The sequence below is a fragment of the Hydra viridissima genome, unplaced genomic scaffold, assembly GCF_058129835.1.
Source record: "Hydra viridissima isolate aposymbiotic clone 2 unplaced genomic scaffold, HvirCarnegie_v1 scaffold_3, whole genome shotgun sequence".
NCBI lineage: Eukaryota > Metazoa > Cnidaria > Hydrozoa > Anthoathecata > Hydridae > Hydra > Hydra viridissima.
Genome location: NW_028324302.1, coordinates 2,668,745 through 2,690,873, shown reverse-complemented (window position 1 = coordinate 2,690,873; position 22,129 = coordinate 2,668,745). Strand labels below are relative to the sequence as shown.

Below are 22,129 nucleotides of genomic sequence, written 5' to 3'. Positions count from 1 at the left end.
TGTGTTGACTAAGGGTCTGCGTATCGTTATTATTTTGAACCGATAACGATATGAAACGATAACGATATCAAACGATATGAGTTTGTCTATGAAGCGATATTATCGGCTTTTTTTTATCGGTTTATCGGAATACATAAAAATAACGAGAATACCGATATTTATCGGTATAATAACGATATTTTTTACAATATTCAAATTTTTTTTTTTTTAAATGCCACATTTTAGTTCAAATATATCATAAATCTTCAAGTCGAGTCAAGATGTCGTTTTGCCTATCTTTACCGGTTTTACAAGTTAATCCTTCCCAATTGCATATATTATCTAGATGTCTAACTTTACAAAAATTCCGTAAGAAAAAGTGAAGCAAGTTTTTAAAGTTTTTAATGCCAGTATCCATTTTAATTAAACTGGCAATACTTCAGTTTTGTTTTGCTTTGATTTATCATTGGGTCATTTAAGTCTGGCAAAACAAACCGGTTGGTAAAAAATTTGCTTCACTGCGGAAGCGCAAGTTAGACATCTAGTTAATAGATATCATTGATCCTTCCAGACCAATTAAGTAGGATGTCAGCTAAAAACTTTGTTGATCAACTAAAGTCAAAAATGTCAGGAATATCGTCTTCAAGATGCAATTAACGTATTAATGTATTTAAGGTAATAAAGTGTGTCGGTGTTAATGTATGTAGGTGTTAACGCATGTAATGACTTAATGTATTTAATGTGTTGAAATGGCGCGGTTGTAAGACTGTATAAAAACGGATTGTAGTTTGTAAACTGTATGATTCGCAGTCAGAAGGGAAAAATAATATCAAATTCGAAAAAAGAAAACAGTGACTCTTTAGTGTCTCAGGGAAGTCTAAATAATTCCCCACAAAAAACATTAAAATTTAATCAATTTTGAAGGTAAGATATGATAAATTTTGTTTTATTTTATTTGTTACAATATAGTAGTATGTACGAAATGTCTATTTTTACTTTGTTATTAAACTTTTTAAGTGAAATATGGTTAAAATTAGACCACAAAAATTATTATTGCTACAGGTTGTTCAAAGTAGTAAAAGAAAAGATAAATTTTTGAAATATTATTTTAATAACTTGATATTGTTGTAAAATTTGAAATATCAGTTATTTAAAATATCTGATAGTAATTTTATTGTTAAAAGATTTCTCTTTTTTTGGGAAAAGGCTAGTTTTTGAGAGGGAGTCAAAGTGACTAGTTGGACAGCATTATTGTCCAGATAAAATTTTTTTTTTTGTAAAGTAAAAGATTCTTTTTCTTATTTAGTTTAGAAGTTTGAATTTATAAGTCAGTTGCCAGCACCATGCCGCGTCCAAGAACGGAAATCTGGAACTTCTTTGAAGAAGAGGTGACTCAAAGTGAGGCTGGTGAAAGAGTCGTCCAAGCAAAGTGCAAGCTCTGTCCGGCAGTTGTCAAGGTTGCAGATCATAACACTTCTGGGATGAGGTCCCATCTTTTTAGAAAGCATCCATTTGAATTTGCCCAGATTGAACTAGACAAGTCAGAGAAGAAGTTGAAGGCTGATGTTGCTTTTAATGAGTTTGAACAGGTATTATATGACAGTTGTGAAAAAAAAGTTTTAAATTGAGTATTTCTATATTTAGAATGTTCAAAGTTGAAATACTACAACTTATTGCAGGGTTTAGCCGCTTTACAGTGTGTACATTTTAATGTAAAAATTTTACAACTTTTTTTTAATTTTACAGATATACGACGAGGATGAGTCCTATGAAAAGGATCATGGAGACAAAGTTCCTCTGGTCATGGACAGAAGAGTAAAGTCAAGAAAACTGGGCAGTCCATCAAAGGGCAATCAGAACAAAAAGATTGATGCTTGGTTAAAATACAAACCACAAGATAGAGATCAACTCCGAGGTGATTTGGAAATTGCAAAGTTCTTAGCCAGATGCAACTTACCATTTAGTCTTGTTGGGCATAAAGACTTTCAGGATCTGATTGCTTATTTCAACCCAAAGATGCTGATCAAATCTGCCACAACATACTCACGTTATAAGTAAGATATATAGTTTATTGTACTTTTGGTTAAATAAATAATTTTGGGATGGTTTCATTGGGTTTAAGAGGGAAACAAATTTAAAGAATTTGTATGAGTTTTAAATCAAACTTAAAATTCCAAACCCCTTAATCTTAATTGTAATGAAAATAACGCTGTAAGTCCCATGACGCCATTATTACATTATTGTTATTTTTTAGTAAGTTAGTACCTCCCTTTTTAATTTTAAAATTGTTAGTTTCTAGACCTGTCCGCGCCAATTTATTTTGTTGGTTTTTTTAAATAACTTTAAATTAGTATAAACAACAGTTTTTTTATTTGTTTTTTCTTCTTTTAGGTTGCCATTAGTTTACAAAAACGTGAAAGCAGCAGTGGATCAAGTTCTGGAGAAAGATTTGCCAAAAAGTCCTGGATTCGCTATTTCTTCTGACATGTGGCAAAGTCGGAATAATGACGCCTATCAAGCCATCACCCTCCACTTCATCAATGAAGACTTCAACCACCGGATGTTTGTAATTGGTGTGTCACCCTTTTCTGGACGCCATACTGCAGAAGCTATTGCAAACAGACTGGATCAGTAAATAACTTTTTATAGAAGTTTTTTTAACTTAGTATAGTAGTACTTACACTAATACTTTAACTTACTATTACTAATTAAGCTAATTACGTAGTACTTGTTGATTTGTTGTTGTACAAATTTTTATACAATTTAACATATATTACGATATAACCCGTTACATGTAATATTTTTTATCTTTAATTATAATTTTAAAATATAATATTATAACTAAAGGTATTAAATTGTTATATGCAAATTTTAATTTACATAATATTTATACTTATTAAATTTTTTTTTATTTTTAGAAATGTCTCAGAGATTCCCGGAAATGCCGGACACAGCTATGTTGTTTGTGTTCATGACTCAGCTTCCAACCTGAAGGCAGCCATTCCTAAATGCAAGTTTGTTGACGAGTCCCTGCTCTGTGCTGATCACCTTTTGAACTTAGTTGTGGAAGGTGCAATTAAAGAAGCCAAGTCAGTTGAAGGTTTGGATCTGGAGTCAGCCATTAAAAAAGCCACAGAACTGTCATCTCTATGCCACAAGTCCTCTTTGTCAGAACAGCGAATCAAGAAGGAGATTCAAAACATGTTGGATGACAACGACACAGTTGACAAGGAGGAATTAAAGTATGTGAAAACTATCTCACCTGTCAAAACCCGCAGGAACTCCACATTAATGATGATTGAAAGTATTGTAAGGATGAGAAGACCTTTGAGCTAAATCAGGGATAATCCAGGTTCTGACCTTAACAAGATTGCACCCGCTATTCCCTGTGAGGATGAGTTTGACCGCTTTGACGAAATTTTGCCAATTTTAAGGAAAATCTCGGACATTTCGGAATATTTATTTATTTCATTTACAAAAAAACCATAATATAAATACATTTGTATCACAAATGATATTAACGTTAATCAAAAAGGCGAAACGACATCTTGACTCGACTTGAAGATTTATAATATATTTGAACTAAAATGTGGCATTTTAATAAAAAAAAAATTGGAATATTGTAAAAAATATCGTTATTATACCGATAAATATCGGTATTAAAAAAAAGCCGATAATTTATTACCGATAAAAAAAAGCCGATAATATCGTTTCAACCGATAAGTTATCGTTTGGTTATCGGTTCAAACGATAAGTTATCGTTTCATAGACAAATTCATATCGTTTGATATCGTTATCATTTCTTATCGTTATCGGTTCAAAATATCGGTTCATACCGATATACCGATAACGATACGCAGATCCTTAGTGTTGACAACGCAACAAAATTTACTATGTTACATAATGATTAAAGAGGTCCAAAGTGGACCTCTTTGATCATTAATGGCAAAGACCGTAAATGGTATGAATGTCAGTTAAAAATGTATGCGTAAAAGTAAAAGTCATTGATTATACTTGTTGTTCTGCTTTTTTGTGCATCAAACCTCGATTACTTAATATAAATGTTAGTTATTTCGAATATGTAACACACGAATTTTGTTGTTAAATGTAGAATGAGTAATTACGACAAAAAGGGGAAAAAAAAAAAATAAACTTTAGTCTAATCCGCTCAGAACAGAAATTAGCCATTGATATCATTTTTACCTCTGAAGGTTACGCCGAATATTTTTTTAATAGCAAAAACCTTTTAATTTTTTAAACCAGATTATTTTGTTATAAAGAAAAAAAAAAACACGCCCGGCTTACTACACATCTTCTTTATTAAGTATGGTTTAGCAGCTGAATTGTGAAACTCTACGTGGAATGTCAAAATGTCAAGCATAAAAAGTGTTACAGATTTAAAATCTTAACCGCGTATGTTCATATTATGTTACGTAAAATTTCGAGTTTTGTTTATTAAGATTTTTGGGAATGATTCAGATCTGAATTTTATTTACCTTGCATGTAAAATATATATGTTGTAAATATAACTAAAATATATACTTTATGTAATTTATATTTGATGATTAAGCTGTTCATAAATAGTTTGATTGAGGGTGTCAACAAACAAATCTACCAAAATATTCATCGTTTTAATTCAAAGATTATAAAGTTTCAATCCAGTTAGCAATTAATAATGAAATCAATATAATTGAGAAAAATCTATTTTTTATGTTATCAATCTAAAAATCTAATTAAAATCCAGTACAAGTGGCATGATGCGTCGAACCTTCATAGATATCAAACGGTCTATAATTGCATCAACATAAAGTAGGTGTCGTTCGAAAAAAAAAACTTTGACATCAAATATAGAATGAACGTACCGATGCTAATTTTAGTTTTTGCGTTTGGCCTTCCGCAAAGCTCTGTGCAAAACGGCTCGATAGAACTTGGTCGTCGAAACGAGTCCATAGCAAGTTGCAAAACTGTTCCGCAAAAAATTGCTATAAAAAAGAAGAACTGTGATACCGCTTACGTAGAAACAAGTTTATGTTTTGGAACCTGTATTTCCACTGTTTCCTCGTACACTGAGAGTATTGGGTTTCATGCGAAATGCTCTGTATGCAAACCTCTTATAATGAAGATGAAAAAAATCAAGTTAAAGTGCTCCGCAGGCAAGAAAATCCGACACAAAAAGTTCAATGTTGTGTCTCAGTGCGGTTGTGTAGAAGTTCCGTGCGGTGTTAATCTAAATAAAGAATCGAACGTTTAGACGGTGTTTTTTTTATCGTTTTCTTATCTTCTGTTCAACTTTTGTGTGTTGTAGTTCAGTTTTGTAGTTCAATTTTATAAATTTTTTTTTTTAGTTTTGCAAATAAACATGATGATGTAATGTTTGTAATACTTCGAAGTTGGTAACGGAAAAATCCGTCCTACCGAGACCGGTATTAATTTTGTCTCGGTATCTTAGAGCGGGAATTATAAAAATTGACCGATCCAGTGACTACACGATAATTTCCATACCGAGACACCGATGCTTAATCATGTTTAATATCATTTAGACCAAGTAATTTTAAAAAGATCATACACACCAAAAAAAATAGAGAAAAATCAAAGTTATTTAATTGGTGTAATCGTTATTTAATTGTGTCAGCCTATAAAAATTTGTCACCAAGAAAAACTGGAAAATATTAACTCAGCGAACAAATCAATAAATTTCCATCGGGACTTAATAATAAGTCCAATATGTGTTTACAGATTAGTGTTTTTTAGTTACAAATACCGACGTATTTTTGGCCATAAATTTCATACTAAGTTATCAATGATAGTTATAATTTAATTTCGTTTAATTTTACATGAACATATTTTTTAATATCGTTTTTCTTAGCATGAGACTTTATCTCTAATATTACGAAACATAACATGTCTTAGTTACTTGGCTACATTAACCATTTAATCAAAACAAAGCAGCCATTAAAACCTCGTTTTCAAAAAAACATGAAAGTTTATCTTTAAGGATGCTAACAATTAGAAGCTGTTTTTTTTTTTAAATTTAGTCTTTACTGCCCCAAATAATACCCCGATTTCGAAACGGCACGCGTCTATTAACTATTAGGAATATGCTAAAGTTTTGTGTTTTTTTTTGTTTGTTTGTTTTTAATTTGTATTAAATAAGTTTAAATACGTTTATCAATTTCAATTAAAATCGATGAACTTTTGCCATCATCCATAATCTTGTAGGTAAGTCTCGGATTCCATCCCTGTCGAATAATATTGGTTTGGGCTCAAAAAAAAAAGATGCGAAGAGATTTTCAACGTCTTGCCAACTCGTAAGCGATTGTCCTTTAAGAGAATGCTCAAGTGAGCGAAACTATTATTATCTGATGATCCCAAGTCTGGTGAATAAGCAGAATGTGGCATGAAAAAATGCTGTAAACCTTTCATACCCAACCAAACGAATAACATCATTTTATTACAGTAGCTGTCTCTTTTTGGAGTTGCAGTTGTTGTTTGACCATAATTAAACCGCTGTTTTTTATTAGTAGGGTTCTCAAAATATATCCATATATCATCTCCAGTAACTTTTTTCTTAAAGTTTGGAAAACGAGATTTGCAATTATTCAATTGTTGAATCATGTTTCTTTCGCTCAACTCATGCAGAACCCATTTTCCACTTTTTTGATTTTTTCCTAATTCATACAAACTTCTACATTGATGAACTAAAAACTTTTGAGCTAATTCTGTTGTCGTTTAACATAACTTCAATTTGGCTTCTTGTGATCTTTTAGAGCGTTGCTGGTCTTCTAAGTCATAGCATCCACTGCTAAACCTAGCAAGCCATTTATGACAAGTTTTTACTTCTAGAGGATCAAGTCCATAAACAGAACACTTGTGTTGGTAGACGATAATTCGTCTGACTATTTTTTCCCGTGAACTTTGGGAAGTCAGACGAGAAAACTTTGGTTTTTGCGCTAATGCAATTTTTCATCTACCGGAACAAATATGTTCCTTCGGCTTTTCTTTGATCTTAATGAAATAACGTAAAGTTTTGGGGGGTTAATAATTGGTTGCGCCAAAATTTAGTTAATTAAATTATCAGTGCTATTTAGAAGCAGTATAACAAAAGAAAAAGAAAATTTAAAGTATGCTTTTAAAAAAGTTATTGACTTATCTTTTATTAAATTTTTGAAGGATTACGAAAAAGAAGCTTTAAAAGCTCTCGGCAATTGCATATTACCCCCGTCCTTAAACCTGCAAAACGTAATTATATTTCGCCATTATTCATTTTTTTAAATAACCAAAGTTTTCTCGTCTGACTTCCCAAAGTTCACGGGAAAAAAAAAGTCAGACGAACTATCGTCTATTGTGTTGGTAGCTTTAGCACTTTTTTATTGTCGAAACTCATTTGTGCGTTTGTCAATGAGGAAGGGGGGATGCTAAAACTTAACATTTTTGTCGAAACTCATAAAGCATACAAAATCTTAAATGAATTTTTTCTACTTCTATTGTTCTAGAAAAATTTCAAAAATGAAAAATTATCTTCATTTAAAGTCATATCAATCAGGAAAAAATTCTCTTTCAAATCATGCATAAAACACAGTGATTATATTTTAATTTGCATAATTAACTTAATTAACTTCAGATTAAAGTTTGACGACAAAACTTTCGCCTACTCCAAAGGTTTGCGTTTTTTGGCGGTTTCGGTTATCACTTCGGTTATCACTTAACTCGTATTTACAAAAACAGTTTCCCAATTTAAATATACGTTTTAAAATATTTCTTCTCTACACTTTTAACGAAATATTAAAGCACATTTTGTACTTTTAACAAATTAATATCTAACCCTTGTACTTCGAAAAAAGAATTTTTTCTTGTAAGATATTAATTCTACTCTTTTAAATTTTTGATTACAAAACTCTACAAGTAAAAAGTTGCGAGGACTAAAACAGCTAACATAGTTTTGGGATGCGAGTTATTTTGCTTAGGTGAATGTTATTTTACGTAAAAGTCAATAGAGCGTGCTTTGTTCAATTTTTTGGGACGCCCTAACAGGTTTGAGCGCCCTATTTCAAATACCCTCAGACGTTGAATAGTCGTCCCCTCTTCCCCTGCATAAAAACTTTCAAAAATCACCTGTCCAGGCATTTCACACCCTCACAGCTGTTTTTTATTTTTATTTTATTTCTTCTTCTTCTTGAATTTATTATCTAACCAATCCATTCTCATGGTGGATTTCACTGGAAAATATTTTTTTAAAAAGCGATGCTTGTTAATAACTCATTCTCTTTAGGCTTTTTTTTTGATTTGGTAACCTTCGGCTTTTTATAAACTGATTTCTTTTTTTCTTTGTAAATTCATTTCTCTCTCTCGAAAAAGGTTTTGTTTTGGTTAGAAGTTAAATAAATTTATATAAAGCATTTATTTGGTTGTAGTTAAAAGATGTTTAAAACGCAGTATTATCATGTAGTTTTAAAAACCCCATAACAATTTTTACACAAGATTCAAATTAAAGCATTTTAGTTAAATATTTAAACAAAAAATCATAAAATATGTTGTTGCTATATACGTTGGTGAATTCATTTAGGATTTGAATTAAAGGATCGAGAAACTGTTTAAATCAAATAAAATCTTTTCACTCATGTAAAAGTGTTTTAACTCCATTACCAATGGTTCTTTAAAAAAATATAATGATAAAAGAATATCGTTTACTATTACAGATTTAGCAAAAATATCATATGAACTTAGAGTTAATAAAAGTCAACAAACTGCGTGGAAAAAACTGCTTCGATGAAGCCAAATTCCTTTACTACAAAATACTAAGAATTAAAAATTGGTTTAGAGAACTTTTAATTATTCAAAATTAAATTTAGCAATTACTACTTATCAACGAATATTTTTCACATAAAATCTCAAACCACAGTTTTTCGTATACATTTTTGGTTTGTTTATAAACAAAAATGGCTTCACAGGGAAGGAGGCATGTGAAAATTTCATCGCCTTACGATGTTGAACTTTCTCGCGACTTACTCAAACCTGTCGGAATAATGTCCAATGTGATTATTATCTAAATTTAGTATGATTCATATAGCATAACAGTTATAGGAGCTATATATAGTAATACATAGGTTTTGAAGATAATATTTTATTTATATTTTGGATATTTGTTAATTAGCATATTTATAATCCTTGAATTCATATAGAGTCTATATCAATGCATTAATTATTTAAAAAAATTTTGATGAGAAGAGGTTTTGTTTTTCGCTTGAATGTATAAATTTCGTATTTTCATTATCGTTATAGAATTATAACAAGCATGGCCTGAAGAAAATTGAGGTTAGTTCCAAAGATTTCAAATATATATTTTTAGTATGACATGTTTTAAATATATATTTATAGTATGACTATACTTATTAGTTGCTTGAAAAAATTCTTTAGGGTAGAAAGTTTGTGAGCTCCAAACATTTAGACAATAATTTGCTGAGTAGAGAATATGAGCCAAACACAACTCTACAAAAAAACCAAGTTTTCCTGTTGAAAGACAAAGAAATGATCAGTCAAGTAATGATTAAATATTTTATAATTTAAAATAAAAGTACCTTTCTAATTAAACAGTGTTCATAAATACCTATTATTAAACTAAACAAGATTTTTTTTAGCTCTCATTTAAGATATTTCTAATATTCTAAATTACACAATATCTGATAATTTGCTTAACAAAAAATAGAGATTACTTTTTTAGAAAAATGGAAAATAGAAAAAAAATGTAAATCTTAAAGGAAAGTAAAACACTCTCAAAAAATTAAACTAAAATAGGAAGTAGGAGTCCATGATATTTCCATTAATTGAAAGTGTTTAAAGAAATGAAGAGTAGAATGGTAACAAGTACAAAATAGAAGTCAAATTTTCTCTAAAGTTCTGGTTATCCACCTTAATAGATTAACTATTAATTAATCACAGTCTCCTTTCAAGTTTTTGTGGGATTCTTTTTGCTCTTTAAAAAGAGCAAAAAGAATCCCTTCTTTTTTTTTTATTTTTTTACCAAACATGAAGACTTGCATGATTTGTCTCTCACTGGAGTAAGAGACAAATGAAATGAATTGGTTTTAGATCATTATGTAATTAGTGACCTGTGACACCCAAAAAATTTTAAATCTTTTTTTAATTGAGTTACGAAACTATAACAACTAAAAGTTATTTCAATAACTATTTAACTTAGAGTTTGTCACAATCTCTACAAAAACTTTTTTTTCTGCGAAAGTAAAATCTAGCATACAATGATGACTTTTTTGTTTAAGGTGTTTTGAATAATGAATGTATCCTCATTCCATGGAGTTTGCAGATTTTTGAAAAAAGCAGTTAATGCTTTTTTATCCAAATTTATCCTATTCGTTTCATTCTTAGATTTTCTCTTCCGATATTGACTTGTAAAGATCTGTTTAATTATTCGAACAAAATCTTACAAAATTACTTTTCAAACTCTACACTGGGTTGGTGGAAACTTTAATAAATGTGTTTGAAGGCTTTAGTAAATGTGTTCGTAGGTTTTTGCTATTGACAACAAAATAGAGTTTCCTCCCCTCTTCCTCCCTTCCAGATTTAAAAATTCATAAATCATTAGTGCCAGGAAAAATCATTTATGCTCACTGATAAATTATTACATGGTTGAGGAAATATTTTTTTTTGAGAAAATTAAACTTTTTACAAAAAAATATTTTGTTTGATACAACTGCTAAGTTGAATTACAAAAAGCAACGGGGAAAAAAAAAAAAAAACATCACATTTCAATTGAAGTTGATAAAAATTAAGTAAGAAACAATAGTTATGAACTATTTACAAAGTTTTAAAAATATACTTGTGATGCATAAAAGTTAAAAATGCATTTAGCGGAAAATTTAAACTTTGTGACAAATTAACCACTAATTTCTAATTAATGAAATAGTTTAATGTTTACCCTACTCTATTAAAATTTACTGTTGCTATTTTCATGGGTTAACCTCCAACACTAGTCCACTTATAAACTTTTTGCAAACTACCAATTGAGTGTTTTTGAGGCTAAAAGCTTTAATAAACTTTAGAACTCATTAAGAAAAGAATTATATTATATTTATAGATGCTTTCCTTTGTTTTCAGTCACATCATTTCTACTGTTAACAAGAAATTTTTTTTTTTAAAAAGTTAGTTATATAATTATACTTAAAAGTTATTATATGTATATTGTTATTTAACTCTCGGTTTCAGAAGAATTCAAATAAAAAATCATTGTATGATATTGTCAATCATATTGAATATGGCTATGATCAAAAACTGCATCGAGACGACAGAACAAAATTATGCCACTTAAGTATACATGAGGAGGTACTTTCTGTTGCTTGGTATTATATAATTAATATTTTTTGTAATAATAAAAAAAATAATTATACTTATTTTTGATTATTATTAGTTAATATTTTATTATTATTTAATATTTTTATTTATTTAGCTTGCAAAACAGACTTCCTACTTAGAAAATCTACTGAAAATAACATCAACAACAAAAATTTTTCTTAAATCTTTATATATATATACTCACTTTTTAGTTTGGTTTGTTATCTAACACTATCTAAAAGTGCAAAAAGAGTACAAAAAAAAAAAAAAAACAAAAAAAAACAACAAAATAAACAAAAAAAAATCTTTTGAAAGATAGTTTTTAAAATAAAAAATAAATACAAACAAAAAAAAGAAACTCTATTGAAAGAAAACTCTATCCAGATAATTTTTTTCTGCCTTTGTAATATGCAATAATACAGGGTGCATTTTTTCCTCATCTGTATTATTGCATATTACAAAGGCATACTAAATTGTGCTTTTAATGAAACAGTTTTTTAAAGAAATTTTTACCAGGAGATTAAGACTTAATTAAATAGTTTTTTAAAATATCAACAAAATTTTTTCACTATTTAAGTTTGTAAATCTGTAAAATCTGCATTAAATTAAATATTTCCACTTTGGTGCCATATGATGTTATTCCAATGAAAACCGTTACATATATTTAAGAACTGCATAAATTGTGGAACGCAAACAATTTGTCAATTAACAATCAATTAAAAAAGGTATTTTGTTCATGATAAATTAGTTTTAGGAAAAATTCGTTAAATATCTTATGGTTATACTTAAAAACTCTTTAAGTCAGGTGCACTTTATTGAATTTATCATTTTAAGAAATTTGCAATATATAGGGGGTTTGGAGTGAGACATGTAAGAAATAGATAACTCAGTGTCAGAGTCATAAGTTCTGAAACCTTACTCAACAGCCCTGCTATATGCAGATGGAATATTCAATTTATAGTGCAGACGGGAACCTGTATGCCATAAAAACACCCTTAATTGTTTTTATCCTTTTGCATCAAAAGAAGAAAAATGTCAGGGTAAAACAGTGGAAAAATTTTGATACAAAAATGTTTAAGCAATCAAACTACAGTGCATTATTTGAACCACTTACTAATACCATGTACCATACAACATGAAGTCTTTAATGAAGAGAACTTTTGCTCTTCAATTAAAGTTTTACTATCAAAAAAAATGTTTCATATTTTAATGAAGTTTTGTTTAAGATTCTCTTTTCTTTACAACTTTTTTTTTTTAAGATTAGATAAATTTTTTTATTAGTTTTGGTAAATAATTGGAGCATTGTTTTTTTCTTTTTTTAAATGTTTATATTATAAAGTGTTATTTTTTAAGAAATCTTTCTCTTGCTAAATTTTACTTTCTTTGAATATATTTTAAAAAAAAAAAATTTTTTAAAAAAAAAAAAGAGGATGTTTTGGCAAATAAATTAACTTTTTACAAATTCCTGTTGTAGAAAATGAAAAGAAGAATACCTGCTACAACTAATGCTGTTTATGGAGATAACCGCTATTTACTAGAAATTGGATCACAATATGGGCATAAAGAAATATGTCGTAAAGAGTTTAGCCAGAAGTCTGGTCTCGCTTTTTCCTAGATATGAGAAAGTTTTTTTTAAAGCTTTGTAGCTAGAGCAATTTCCTCCCTCCAATTTCCTTAAATGATATTTACTATGTTATATATATAACTTTATATATATATTTATGGTGTATATTAAGTTATTTTTAATTATTCATAAAATTATTATTCATAAATTCGTAAAATTTTTTTAATAAGTAAAAATTTTAAAGGTAAGTCATTACAACTCACAACAGGCCCTAAGGCAGTTATTTCCAGCTACTCAGATTTAGTTTGGGATTAAAGTTTAGAGAGGCATAGAAGACTAATGACAGAAAACTAGTTTAATGCTATATAAAGTATAAGAAGTTAGTTATAACAATTAAGCTTAAATTTGAAAAAATAAGGTTTTAATGTTCTAAAACTTTTACTAGTAGAAGAAAAGCAAATTTTTAAATATGAAAATTCTTATTATCATATTAAACTTCTAATAAAATATGTATGTATGTATGTATGTATGTATGTATGTATGTATGTATGTATGTATGTATGTATGTATGTATGTATGTATGTATGTATGTATGTATGTATGTATGCATGCATGCATGCATGCATGCATGTATGTGTGTGTATGTTTGCGTGTGTGTGTATGCATTTAATATATTTATTTTAAAATAGACTTCTTTTGTGTTATGTAAGATTGCTGCTAACTTAAGAATAAAGATATTTTGTATTAAACTTCAGTAAGAGAAATTTTTGCTTTTTAAAATTTCATGTTGTTATTTCATTTAGAAACAATGCAAAGTGATTAAGTGTTTTTCATTATGGTTGTAATGAGAAGCAGCTGGTGATGAAAACCATGAAAGGTGATGCATTTTTTGTTGATCTTGAGTGTTTAGTGGCTGAAACCAAAGTAAAAAAGCAGAGCAGTAGAAAAGGAACTGCACTTTATATACCAATTACAGACAGTAATCATGATAAGTTAAAAAGTTCAAAATGGGTATCACCAGTTCAGAATCAAACATTTACAAAAAGTGATATAGAAATTATGAGAGAACTGCACAAGGAAAAGTTACTTGAAAACAAAAAAGAACACACTAAGACTCTCTGCATGGTACCCAATAACTTTGAGAAAACTCAAATTGCCAGCTTGGCAGAAAAAGAACAAGTCCATTCTCAGAAAAATTCAATATGTATCGCTGACAAAAAAAACCAAAAAATTGTTGGTAAAAGTAGCCTTCCATCATGCAGCAAAAGTACATCTTGTAAAACACTCTGCCATAAAGTAAAAACTAATGATTATCAATGTGGTAATAAGGAGTGTGTTTTACCAAAATTACCAAAATGGGCTATCCAAGAAGGGTTATCAACTGATTTAGATATTACAAGGCCATTTCATGAAACAACTCTAATTGGTGTCTTACCTAATAAATTGACTAAAAGTTATGCTAATGAACAAAAATTCTCATCAGTAAATCCTGAAAATTATTTTGAAATTAAGGTCAAGGGTTATATATCATCTCTATCTGAAAACTCAATACCATTTGACTTTTTACCAACAATTTATACAAATAATAAAACAACAAAGAAAATACAACAAACAATGTATAACAACAAAGAATTTAAATCTACTACACAAGTGGCAGAATTATATTACAAAAATGATTTTCCTTCAGATGTAAATACAATCAAGTCCATAGAAAATGTTAAAAAAGATATTATTGCAAGTAATATAAATGAGAAAAAAATCAGATCAAAAAAATCTAAAGATTGCAATCTTCCCGTGAAAAATACTATAAGTTTTGATGAATGTTTTGAACCTTCGCATTCCAGCATCAATAAAAAACCAATTCAAGTCAGAAGTTACAGTTTAGACCAATCACTTGAAGATGTGGACGTTCTTTATTTAAAGGAAAATAAAAAATTATGCAAGGAAAAAAATATACTTAATTTAAATTCTGTTGGTCGTAGTAGGAACTTAGAGAACCAAAATTTCATAAACTTAACTTCAGAAGAAACAAAAACATTTTCTGGAGAATTCTCTAATGGATCAACAAAAAATAATGAATCATTGAGTTCAGCAATGGAGAAAACTTTATCTTTAGTGCAAAATTCATCAAGCAGTCCTGATAAAATCAAAATTATAGGAAATGAAACAAGCTCGGTAAATAACTGTTTGCATAGTGAAGTCTCAATAAGCAAAGACTTTAAACAAATGTCCAATCTGTTATTCCAAAATATGAGCGGAAGAGACACTCCTAATCTAAAAGACGTTTGCAAAACTGTTGATAAACCTAATAGAAAGAATGTAATTTGTAATAATTATAGTTCCTCCTCTGTTCAAGCTACTACAGAAAGTGAAACTGAAAAAAAGCCGTTTAGTTATTATGCTAGTATTGAGTCATCAGAAGATATTTTGCAAAAAGAGGTTGTTGAATGGCAAAAAGGTTTTAATTTGTTTGTTGGTTTAAAGGTTTCATGAATTTCATAAATTCATGGTTGAATAGTGTTAATCTTTAAAAAATTTGTTTGAACAAAAGATTCGTGAGATAAATTTCTAGATCTAATTCAGGTAAAATGATTAATCGTGGAGCATTTGGAATTGTTTATCTCGGTTTGACAAACAAAGCGCAGCTAATAGCTGTAAAAGAAGTAAATATGGGAAGTGCAGGGGATTTCAAAAAGGTATTAAAAAGATAGCAAAAATAAATTAGTACAAAATTATGTAAAAAAATTAACATGTTTTATGTAATTCATAGAATTATCAGAGGCTACATGATGAAGTGCATATGCTTCAGTCCCTTCATCACAAAAACATAGTCAGGTATAGTTATTTTTTATTGTTTGTATATTTTGTATATGCAGATATAATTAGATATATGTTTTGTAATGAATTGAATTTCTATCTTTTCAATGTTCAATCAGTTTCTCTGATTTTCTTCTTTTTCTTCTTCTTCATAGAACTAAAAGTTATAAAAAGATTTTCTAAGAGTTTTTTCCAAAAGTTATTAAAATTATTTCATTGATTTATTTAGATTTATCGGAACTTCCATGGAACAGAACATAGTTCATATATTTATGGAATATATTTCTGGTGGATCTTTGGTTGATCTGATTGCAAAGTAAACAACCTTTAGATAATATATATAAATAGACTTAATACTGTCAGGTACTATGATATAAACACAAACAGATTAGTGTGCAAAATATCAGAAATACTAAAATTTTTTTCAGTTTTTAAAGCATAACTTTTCACTAACTTTTACCAATCAGGTGAAATATTTACCAAATGTTTTTTATCTGTTTAACCCATTACACAAACCACAAAAGTTATAGATTACAACTGTTAAATAAAGTCTTTTTTTAAAAAAAAGGTGCAAATGTTTATAAACAACTGAATTGTGATACAAATTTATTTCAAAAATCATTAAAATATTCAGTTTAAATAAGTTTCAATAAGTTTTTGGCGGCATATCCATTTTGTCTTCAAAACACTATCACAGCATTTAGCCATCAAATTAAATGCATTAATGAGAACATCCTGAGAAATGTTATACCAACATTTTTTAATCAATACAAATAAATGGTCCTTATTTGTTAGTTTTCTACCAACTTAAAAGGTCCTCAATAAGATTAAGATCTTGGCTCGGTGAAGGCCATTCAAGAACTTTGATTTTTTGTGATTTAATGTAATCTTTAACAGATCTAGCACATTGCTTTGGATGATTATCCTGTTGGAAGAGCCATTTTGTGAGTCATTTTATCCTTTGCATGTAGCAGCCCAACAATCTTCATGATGTCTAAATAAACTCTCTATAAATCTTTTCTCTAAACCTTCTATGTGATGAAAGTGACCCACATTCATCGTGACTAAAACATCACCAAACCATAGCGTTTGCTTGCATTGTTTAATAGTAGGTAACTGATATTTTGAAGGAGTCTGTCTCCAACTGGATGTCAATATACCTAATTCCATCATTACTAAATGGCATAAACTTTGATTCCTCAGAGAAAAGGATTTTTGACCAGTCTCTGGTTTTCAAATTTTTTGCAGAAATCAGCAATATCTTAACTAGATAATGGCCATTAAGAGTCAAAGTCTTGGAAATCTTGTATGTACAATACTACCATCAATGGTACTCTGAAGTTGGTCTTGGAAAAATCCATCTTACAAGACTGATGTCAATTATTGGTATCGTAGGATGGGTATCGTAAAAAATGACCAATCCAGTAGCTACACAATACTTTTTATACTGAGACTCTGATGCTTAATGGGCATACAGTTTTTTTTTGTATAACTGATGTTTAGTTGTATTGATGCTACAGTTTGTGCCATAAAATGCATTGTACTAAGTTTGGCAGAATGATTCTTGTAAGAATCGTTCTTTGGAATCCCTTCCCAATAATCTAATATCCTTTTTAATTTTAAATCTTCCAGTGCAATTTTTTTTGCTGACAAAATCTCTTGATAATCTAATTTCCTGCTTTTGAAACATTAGAAAGTTCAGAGATCTTTTTGTTAGACAATTTTTCCGCACCTTTTATAAGTTCTTAATTTCATTTGAAGCTTCCTTAGCTATTTCCATGTTTTTGAAACTTTCTCAGCTAATTCCATGCTTTTGAAAAAAGTTTCACAAATATTTTGACACTTAGTTATACTTCATTGCTTTTGAAATATCTCAAAGTAATTGAATTGTTAAATTTCACAAATATTTTGGCCTTTAACTATGCTTTCATTTACTAAAATTTGATTTATTTGTAGGGCATGATCCTGCTTCTTTTCTTTTGCACAGAAACCTTTTTTTTTTTAAAAAAATTGAATTCTAAAAAAAAAAAGTTTACTATTATGCTTCTTTTGAATAAAAAAAATCTTTATTGACAATTGTTAAAATAATTGTTTGAATAGAAAAGTGAGTATTTTTGACAGTTGATTCTTTGGTTCAAATAATAATCTGTATTTTTTTACTTATAGTTTTGGTCGGTTAAATGAATGTATATTTCAACGGTATACCATTCAGATTGTTTCAGCTGTTGCATACATTCATGGAGCAAATGTGGTTCACAGGTATGTAATGGTAACTTTTATTTTGAATGAAATTTAAGTATTTTAGTTTAAAAATGTTCAAATACTTAAATTTTGTTCAAAATGAAACAGTTCTTATCTCTATACGTTTAATTTTTATTCATGAATGTTCTTGTATATCAAGCTTCTTTTTCTGCTTATTATATTTTTTGATTCCTGTTCCTTTGTGTTTGATGTTGCTGTATGTGATAGAGATATAAAGGGTGCCAATATTTATTAAATGTGATAGAGATATAAAGGGTGCCAATATTTATTAAATGTTATAGAGATATAAAGGGTGCCAACATACTAATAACAGTTAAAGGGATTATTAAACTCATTGATTTTGGTTGTGCCAAAGAGTTGGTGAGTGCTGTTTCTTAGACAGTCATTTTATTTACTTCATTTTTTTAGACAATCATTTCATTTGCTTCATTTTTTTAGACAATCATTTCATTTGCTTTATTTTTTTAGACAATCATTTCATTTGCTTCATTTTTTTAGACAATCATTTCATTTGCTTCATTTTTTTAAAACAATCATTTCATTTGCTTCATTTTTTTAGACAATCATTTCATTTGCTTCATTTTTTTTAAACAATCATTTCATTTGCTTCATTTTTTTAGACAATCATTTCATTTGCTTCATTTTACTCTCCTTTTATTTGTTTGTTTTACAAAGTCTCATAATGAATCTTTTACTTTTCTCCAGAGTCTTAGTTTGGGTGATCAAGCATTACTGAAATCTATAAAAGGTACTCCATATTGGATGGCTCCAGAGGTTATCACTGGGACAGGATGCAACCATAAATCTGACGTTTGGTAAAAATACATCCTATACATGATCCATAAGAATTTTGATATATGCATAAAGTAAATAAATTGGTTTTCAACCAATAAGTTTTTGCTTTTGGTGACATTTTATTGTACTCTTCAATAAATTCATTTATTGATAGGAGCATTGGTTGCACAGTTATAGAAATGGCTGATGGGAAGCCTCCTTGGTAAGAATTTTTGTAATTTTTTTTACATAAATTGGTTGCTTTTTTTGCTTTTCATTTTTAATTCTGTTAGAAGCCACTAAGATTTCTTACTGCTTTTAGTCTTAAACCTAAAAACATTAAATTTTGTTGGTAAGAAAAATAAAACTTGTAAATAATAGGCATTAATATATGAACTTGTAATTGATATATATTAATATATAACATTTTTGACTCAAAAATATATTAAAAACAAAAAAAAAAAAATACACAAAGTTTAAAAAGTTTAAATACAACTTTCAATTGTGCTTAATCTTAGGATCCCCCTTTCCCCCAAAAAAATTCAAAAAAGTTTTCAAAGTTAGTTAAAAAAATAAACTTGTTAAAAGTTGAAAAAGTTGTTGAGACTTATTTTTTTAAATCATACAACTGCTCGATTTAAAACTTATACCTTTATATTCTTTAGTTGTTCTTTAAGGTCATTCGACCTTACTTTTTTTGTTACCTTAGACAACATCCGTCATATTTCATTTCATATTTCCGTATTATTAATAAGATTAATTGATGAACCGAACCAACATTTCGCTCTACGCAATCATTGACATTTACGACGTTTTTTTAAAATGTTGCAGAGTTTAACATCAGACTGCTTGCAGCTTAAATCTTGCAGAGTTTCACATCAGACTGTTTGCAGCTTAAAGATACTAACCAGGTACAACAACAACATTTTCTCAGTTACAGCCACCTCCTTTTTTCTGTTTCTATACAGTCACCTCCTTTTTTCTGTTTCTATACAGCCACCTCCTTTTTTCTGTTTCTATACAGCCACCTCCTTTTTTCTGTTTCTATACAGCCACCTCCTTTTTTCTGTTTCTATATCGTTAAATCAGAAAGTCCGGTTGAATATTCAATTAAAAAAAAAAAAAAAAAAAACATTTCATGCATAAAATCGGTTTTCGGAGTACTTATATGGTATTTTAATGTTTATCTAGAATGGTAATTTTTTTTCTTCTATATTTCAACGCCATAAGATACACCATTAATAAATTAACATTATAAACATATTTTATAATAATCATATTTAATACAAGTAATAATACAATCAGTTTTAGTTTATGTCACTAGTACAATCAGAAATTTAGTCATTTTTTATGCCCAAAACAACTGTTCACAAAAACAAAGAATATTAAAAACAATTACAAACAGTTGCAAGCAATACTTACAAAAGAATAAACATATTTAAGATCTTTTTCTGCTTGCCAAGTTAGCTTGCACTCAAGCGTATGTCATTTTTAGAGGTTATTGAACGACGGACTCAATATTGTCCTACCTTCGATAACAAAACGAGCAGTAATTTTTTTACGCTTTTCGTGCTTAAAAATGATTGCTTTTCTTTTACTTTGTTCATTTAGGAGCAGCTACGCCCCTCATGCTGCCATGTTTGCAATTGCAGAAAATACAGATGATCCACCGTCTCTAAATCACGCAAACTCTGAAAATGCGCGAAGTTTTGTTGCAGCTTGTCTCGTCAGGTAAAAACTAAAAACAAGTATGAAAATAATGATTACAAATTGCATTCAATTGTTTTCCTCCATATGGTGTTTTATTATAGAGACATGAATTTGCGTCCTTCGGCAAATGATTTGCTTTCTCATCCATTTTTATACGAGACTTGATTTAAAAGGTAATACTGTTATCTTTTATCTATTTTTTTTATTAAAAATGCATCAATGGAAACCTCTTGCTTTCAGAAAAAGTGATATTCTCTTAGCTATATACAAATCTTATGTTCTAAACATCTTTATTGAGTGCTCTTAGAAAAAAAGTTGAAACCCTTCTTTACTGTATTCAGTCTTAAATAATAGGCAAAAAACGGTGTTTGTCACTCCGTATGGATGGATTATAAGCTTGTAATGAATTGAAAAATTATAACATTAAATTGGGTGTTTTAGATCTCTTAGATCAGCTGATCAGAATGAGTTTCCAGAATGTAATATCAGTTATGAGAAATCAGAATGAGTTATGGTCTCTCCCGAAGATCAATGAAGTGGTGGTATAGAAAGTTTTTTAGGACTTATTGACATTACTTTTGTAAACTTGAATTTCGCCGATTAGTCACACTTGGATTACCATCATCAAAGAGGTAAACTCCTGCGAAAAAAAGAAAATTCAGCCTTCCCATTTCTAACGATGTTAGATTTTGATTCAGATAGAGGACACTGTAACAGTAATTACCATATATCCATTACAATATAATTAAACTCTTTTTTTTCTTAAATTACAGATGTCACGGCTGTAAGGAGCCTGATCATCAGTGAGGAATGAACTCCCGAAATCTGTTTACATACCGTCCGCAGAGGAAGAAATTGCTTGCAATTTTGGGTAAAATAGCAATTAATATTTTGTAAATTAATAAAATTAATGTAATCATGTTTTTTATATGCGTGAAATCTGTTTTTGAGGCAAATAAAGGTAGAGGAAATGATGATAACAGATGAGCAAATAAATGTTTTGGAATAACGGTATTAATCCCACGAGCCAAACGACTCAATGACTCAGGATGATCAAAAACAGCAAAAACTCAACAAAATTTGACAAACATCGTAAATAAACATGTTAAATGTTGAAAGGTTTTTGGGTTTTAAAAGAATTGTCAAAATTTTTTAAAAAAACATTTTTTTGGCGCACCTTTAACGCGTATGTTGCGTGCAAAGGCGTTCATGCGCACGTTAGGTTTGGCTACAAACGTAAAAATCTAATTTTAATTAAATTTTTACAATCTTCAAGCCATTTTGATACTCTAATTTATGTTTGTATAATTATGGTTTTTAAAGGATGTTGATACAAAGAAAAAACCATTTTTGATTTTTTATATTTATTTTATTTTTTACATTATAATCATTTTTAAAAACTTCACGTTGATTTTATTTGATAATTATTATGTTTTCTAAAAAAATATGCTTTTTGATTTTCTAAAAAAATATGCTTTTTTAATCAAACTTTACAAGAAGGTTGTGCATCTGATTTTCATTTTTTCAAAATTCTTCATCTCCTACTTTAAGCAATAAAGTTCTGTAATTGTGTTGCTTGTGTCATAGTTCTGCTTGTAAATATTTTGGCTCGGTGCTCCATCAAAACCAATTTTTACATAACACTCCAAATATTTTGTGAGCCTAACCACATTCCGGTAA

General features: G+C 28.9%; 2 protein-coding genes across 10 annotated transcripts; both read left to right on the top strand.

The window, feature by feature from the left end:
- The first annotated feature begins 8,735 nt into the window (after positions 1–8,735).
- Positions 8,736–13,051, top strand: LOC149890592 (cilia- and flagella-associated protein 90-like). 4 transcript variants are annotated; one of them, XM_090081872.1, is made up of 5 exons: positions 8,736–9,011; positions 9,259–9,291; positions 9,394–9,516; positions 11,200–11,313; positions 12,797–13,051. In XM_090081872.1, the coding sequence occupies exons 1-5, from the start codon at positions 8,916–8,918 to the stop codon at positions 12,935–12,937; spliced, it is 507 nt and encodes a 168-aa protein (XP_089937998.1). In that variant the 5' UTR covers positions 8,736–8,915; the 3' UTR covers positions 12,938–13,051. The 4 variants fall into 4 exon arrangements, with proteins under 4 accessions (XP_089937998.1, XP_089937997.1, XP_089937999.1 ...); XM_090081871.1 differs by having other exon boundaries at positions 11,197–11,313; XM_090081873.1 differs by having other exon boundaries at positions 11,197–11,330.
- LOC145180348 (uncharacterized) lies at positions 13,050–21,509 on the top strand. Of its 6 annotated transcripts, none has more exons than XM_090081869.1 (13): positions 13,050–15,344; positions 15,470–15,582; positions 15,657–15,721; positions 15,933–16,019; positions 17,870–17,962; positions 18,247–18,325; positions 18,671–18,780; positions 18,915–18,962; positions 20,351–20,470; positions 20,551–20,622; positions 20,891–20,991; positions 21,223–21,320; positions 21,411–21,509. In XM_090081869.1, the coding sequence occupies exons 1-10, from the start codon at positions 13,748–13,750 to the stop codon at positions 20,612–20,614; spliced, it is 2,376 nt and encodes a 791-aa protein (XP_089937995.1). In that variant the 5' UTR covers positions 13,050–13,747; the 3' UTR covers positions 20,615–20,622; positions 20,891–20,991; positions 21,223–21,320; positions 21,411–21,509. The 6 variants fall into 6 exon arrangements, with proteins under 6 accessions (XP_089937995.1, XP_089937993.1, XP_089937992.1 ...); XM_090081867.1 differs by having other exon boundaries at positions 21,401–21,509; XM_090081866.1 differs by having other exon boundaries at positions 20,891–21,081.
- The last annotated feature ends 620 nt before the right edge of the window (positions 21,510–22,129 follow it).

What these genes read in the sequence shown, in the direction of transcription:
- LOC145180348 (XM_090081870.1), top strand. Translation starts at nt 13,748, where the DNA reads ATGAAAACCATGAAAGGTGATGCATTTTTTGTTGATCTTGAGTGTTTA. An exon ending in CATCACAAAAACATAGTCAG is followed by an intron (nt 15,722 to 15,932) that starts GTATAGTTATTT and finishes TGATTTATTTAG; the next exon opens with ATTTATCGGAACTTCCATGG. An exon ending in AACCATAAATCTGACGTTTG is followed by an intron (nt 18,781 to 18,914) that starts GTAAAAATACAT and finishes ATTTATTGATAG; the next exon opens with GAGCATTGGTTGCACAGTTA.
- LOC149890592 (XM_090081871.1), top strand. Translation starts at nt 8,916, where the DNA reads ATGGCTTCACAGGGAAGGAGGCATGTGAAAATTTCATCGCCTTACGAT. An exon ending in ATGGCCTGAAGAAAATTGAG is followed by an intron (nt 9,292 to 9,393) that starts GTTAGTTCCAAA and finishes AAAATTCTTTAG; the next exon opens with GGTAGAAAGTTTGTGAGCTC. An exon ending in ACTTAAGTATACATGAGGAG is followed by an intron (nt 11,314 to 12,796) that starts GTACTTTCTGTT and finishes TTCCTGTTGTAG; the next exon opens with AAAATGAAAAGAAGAATACC.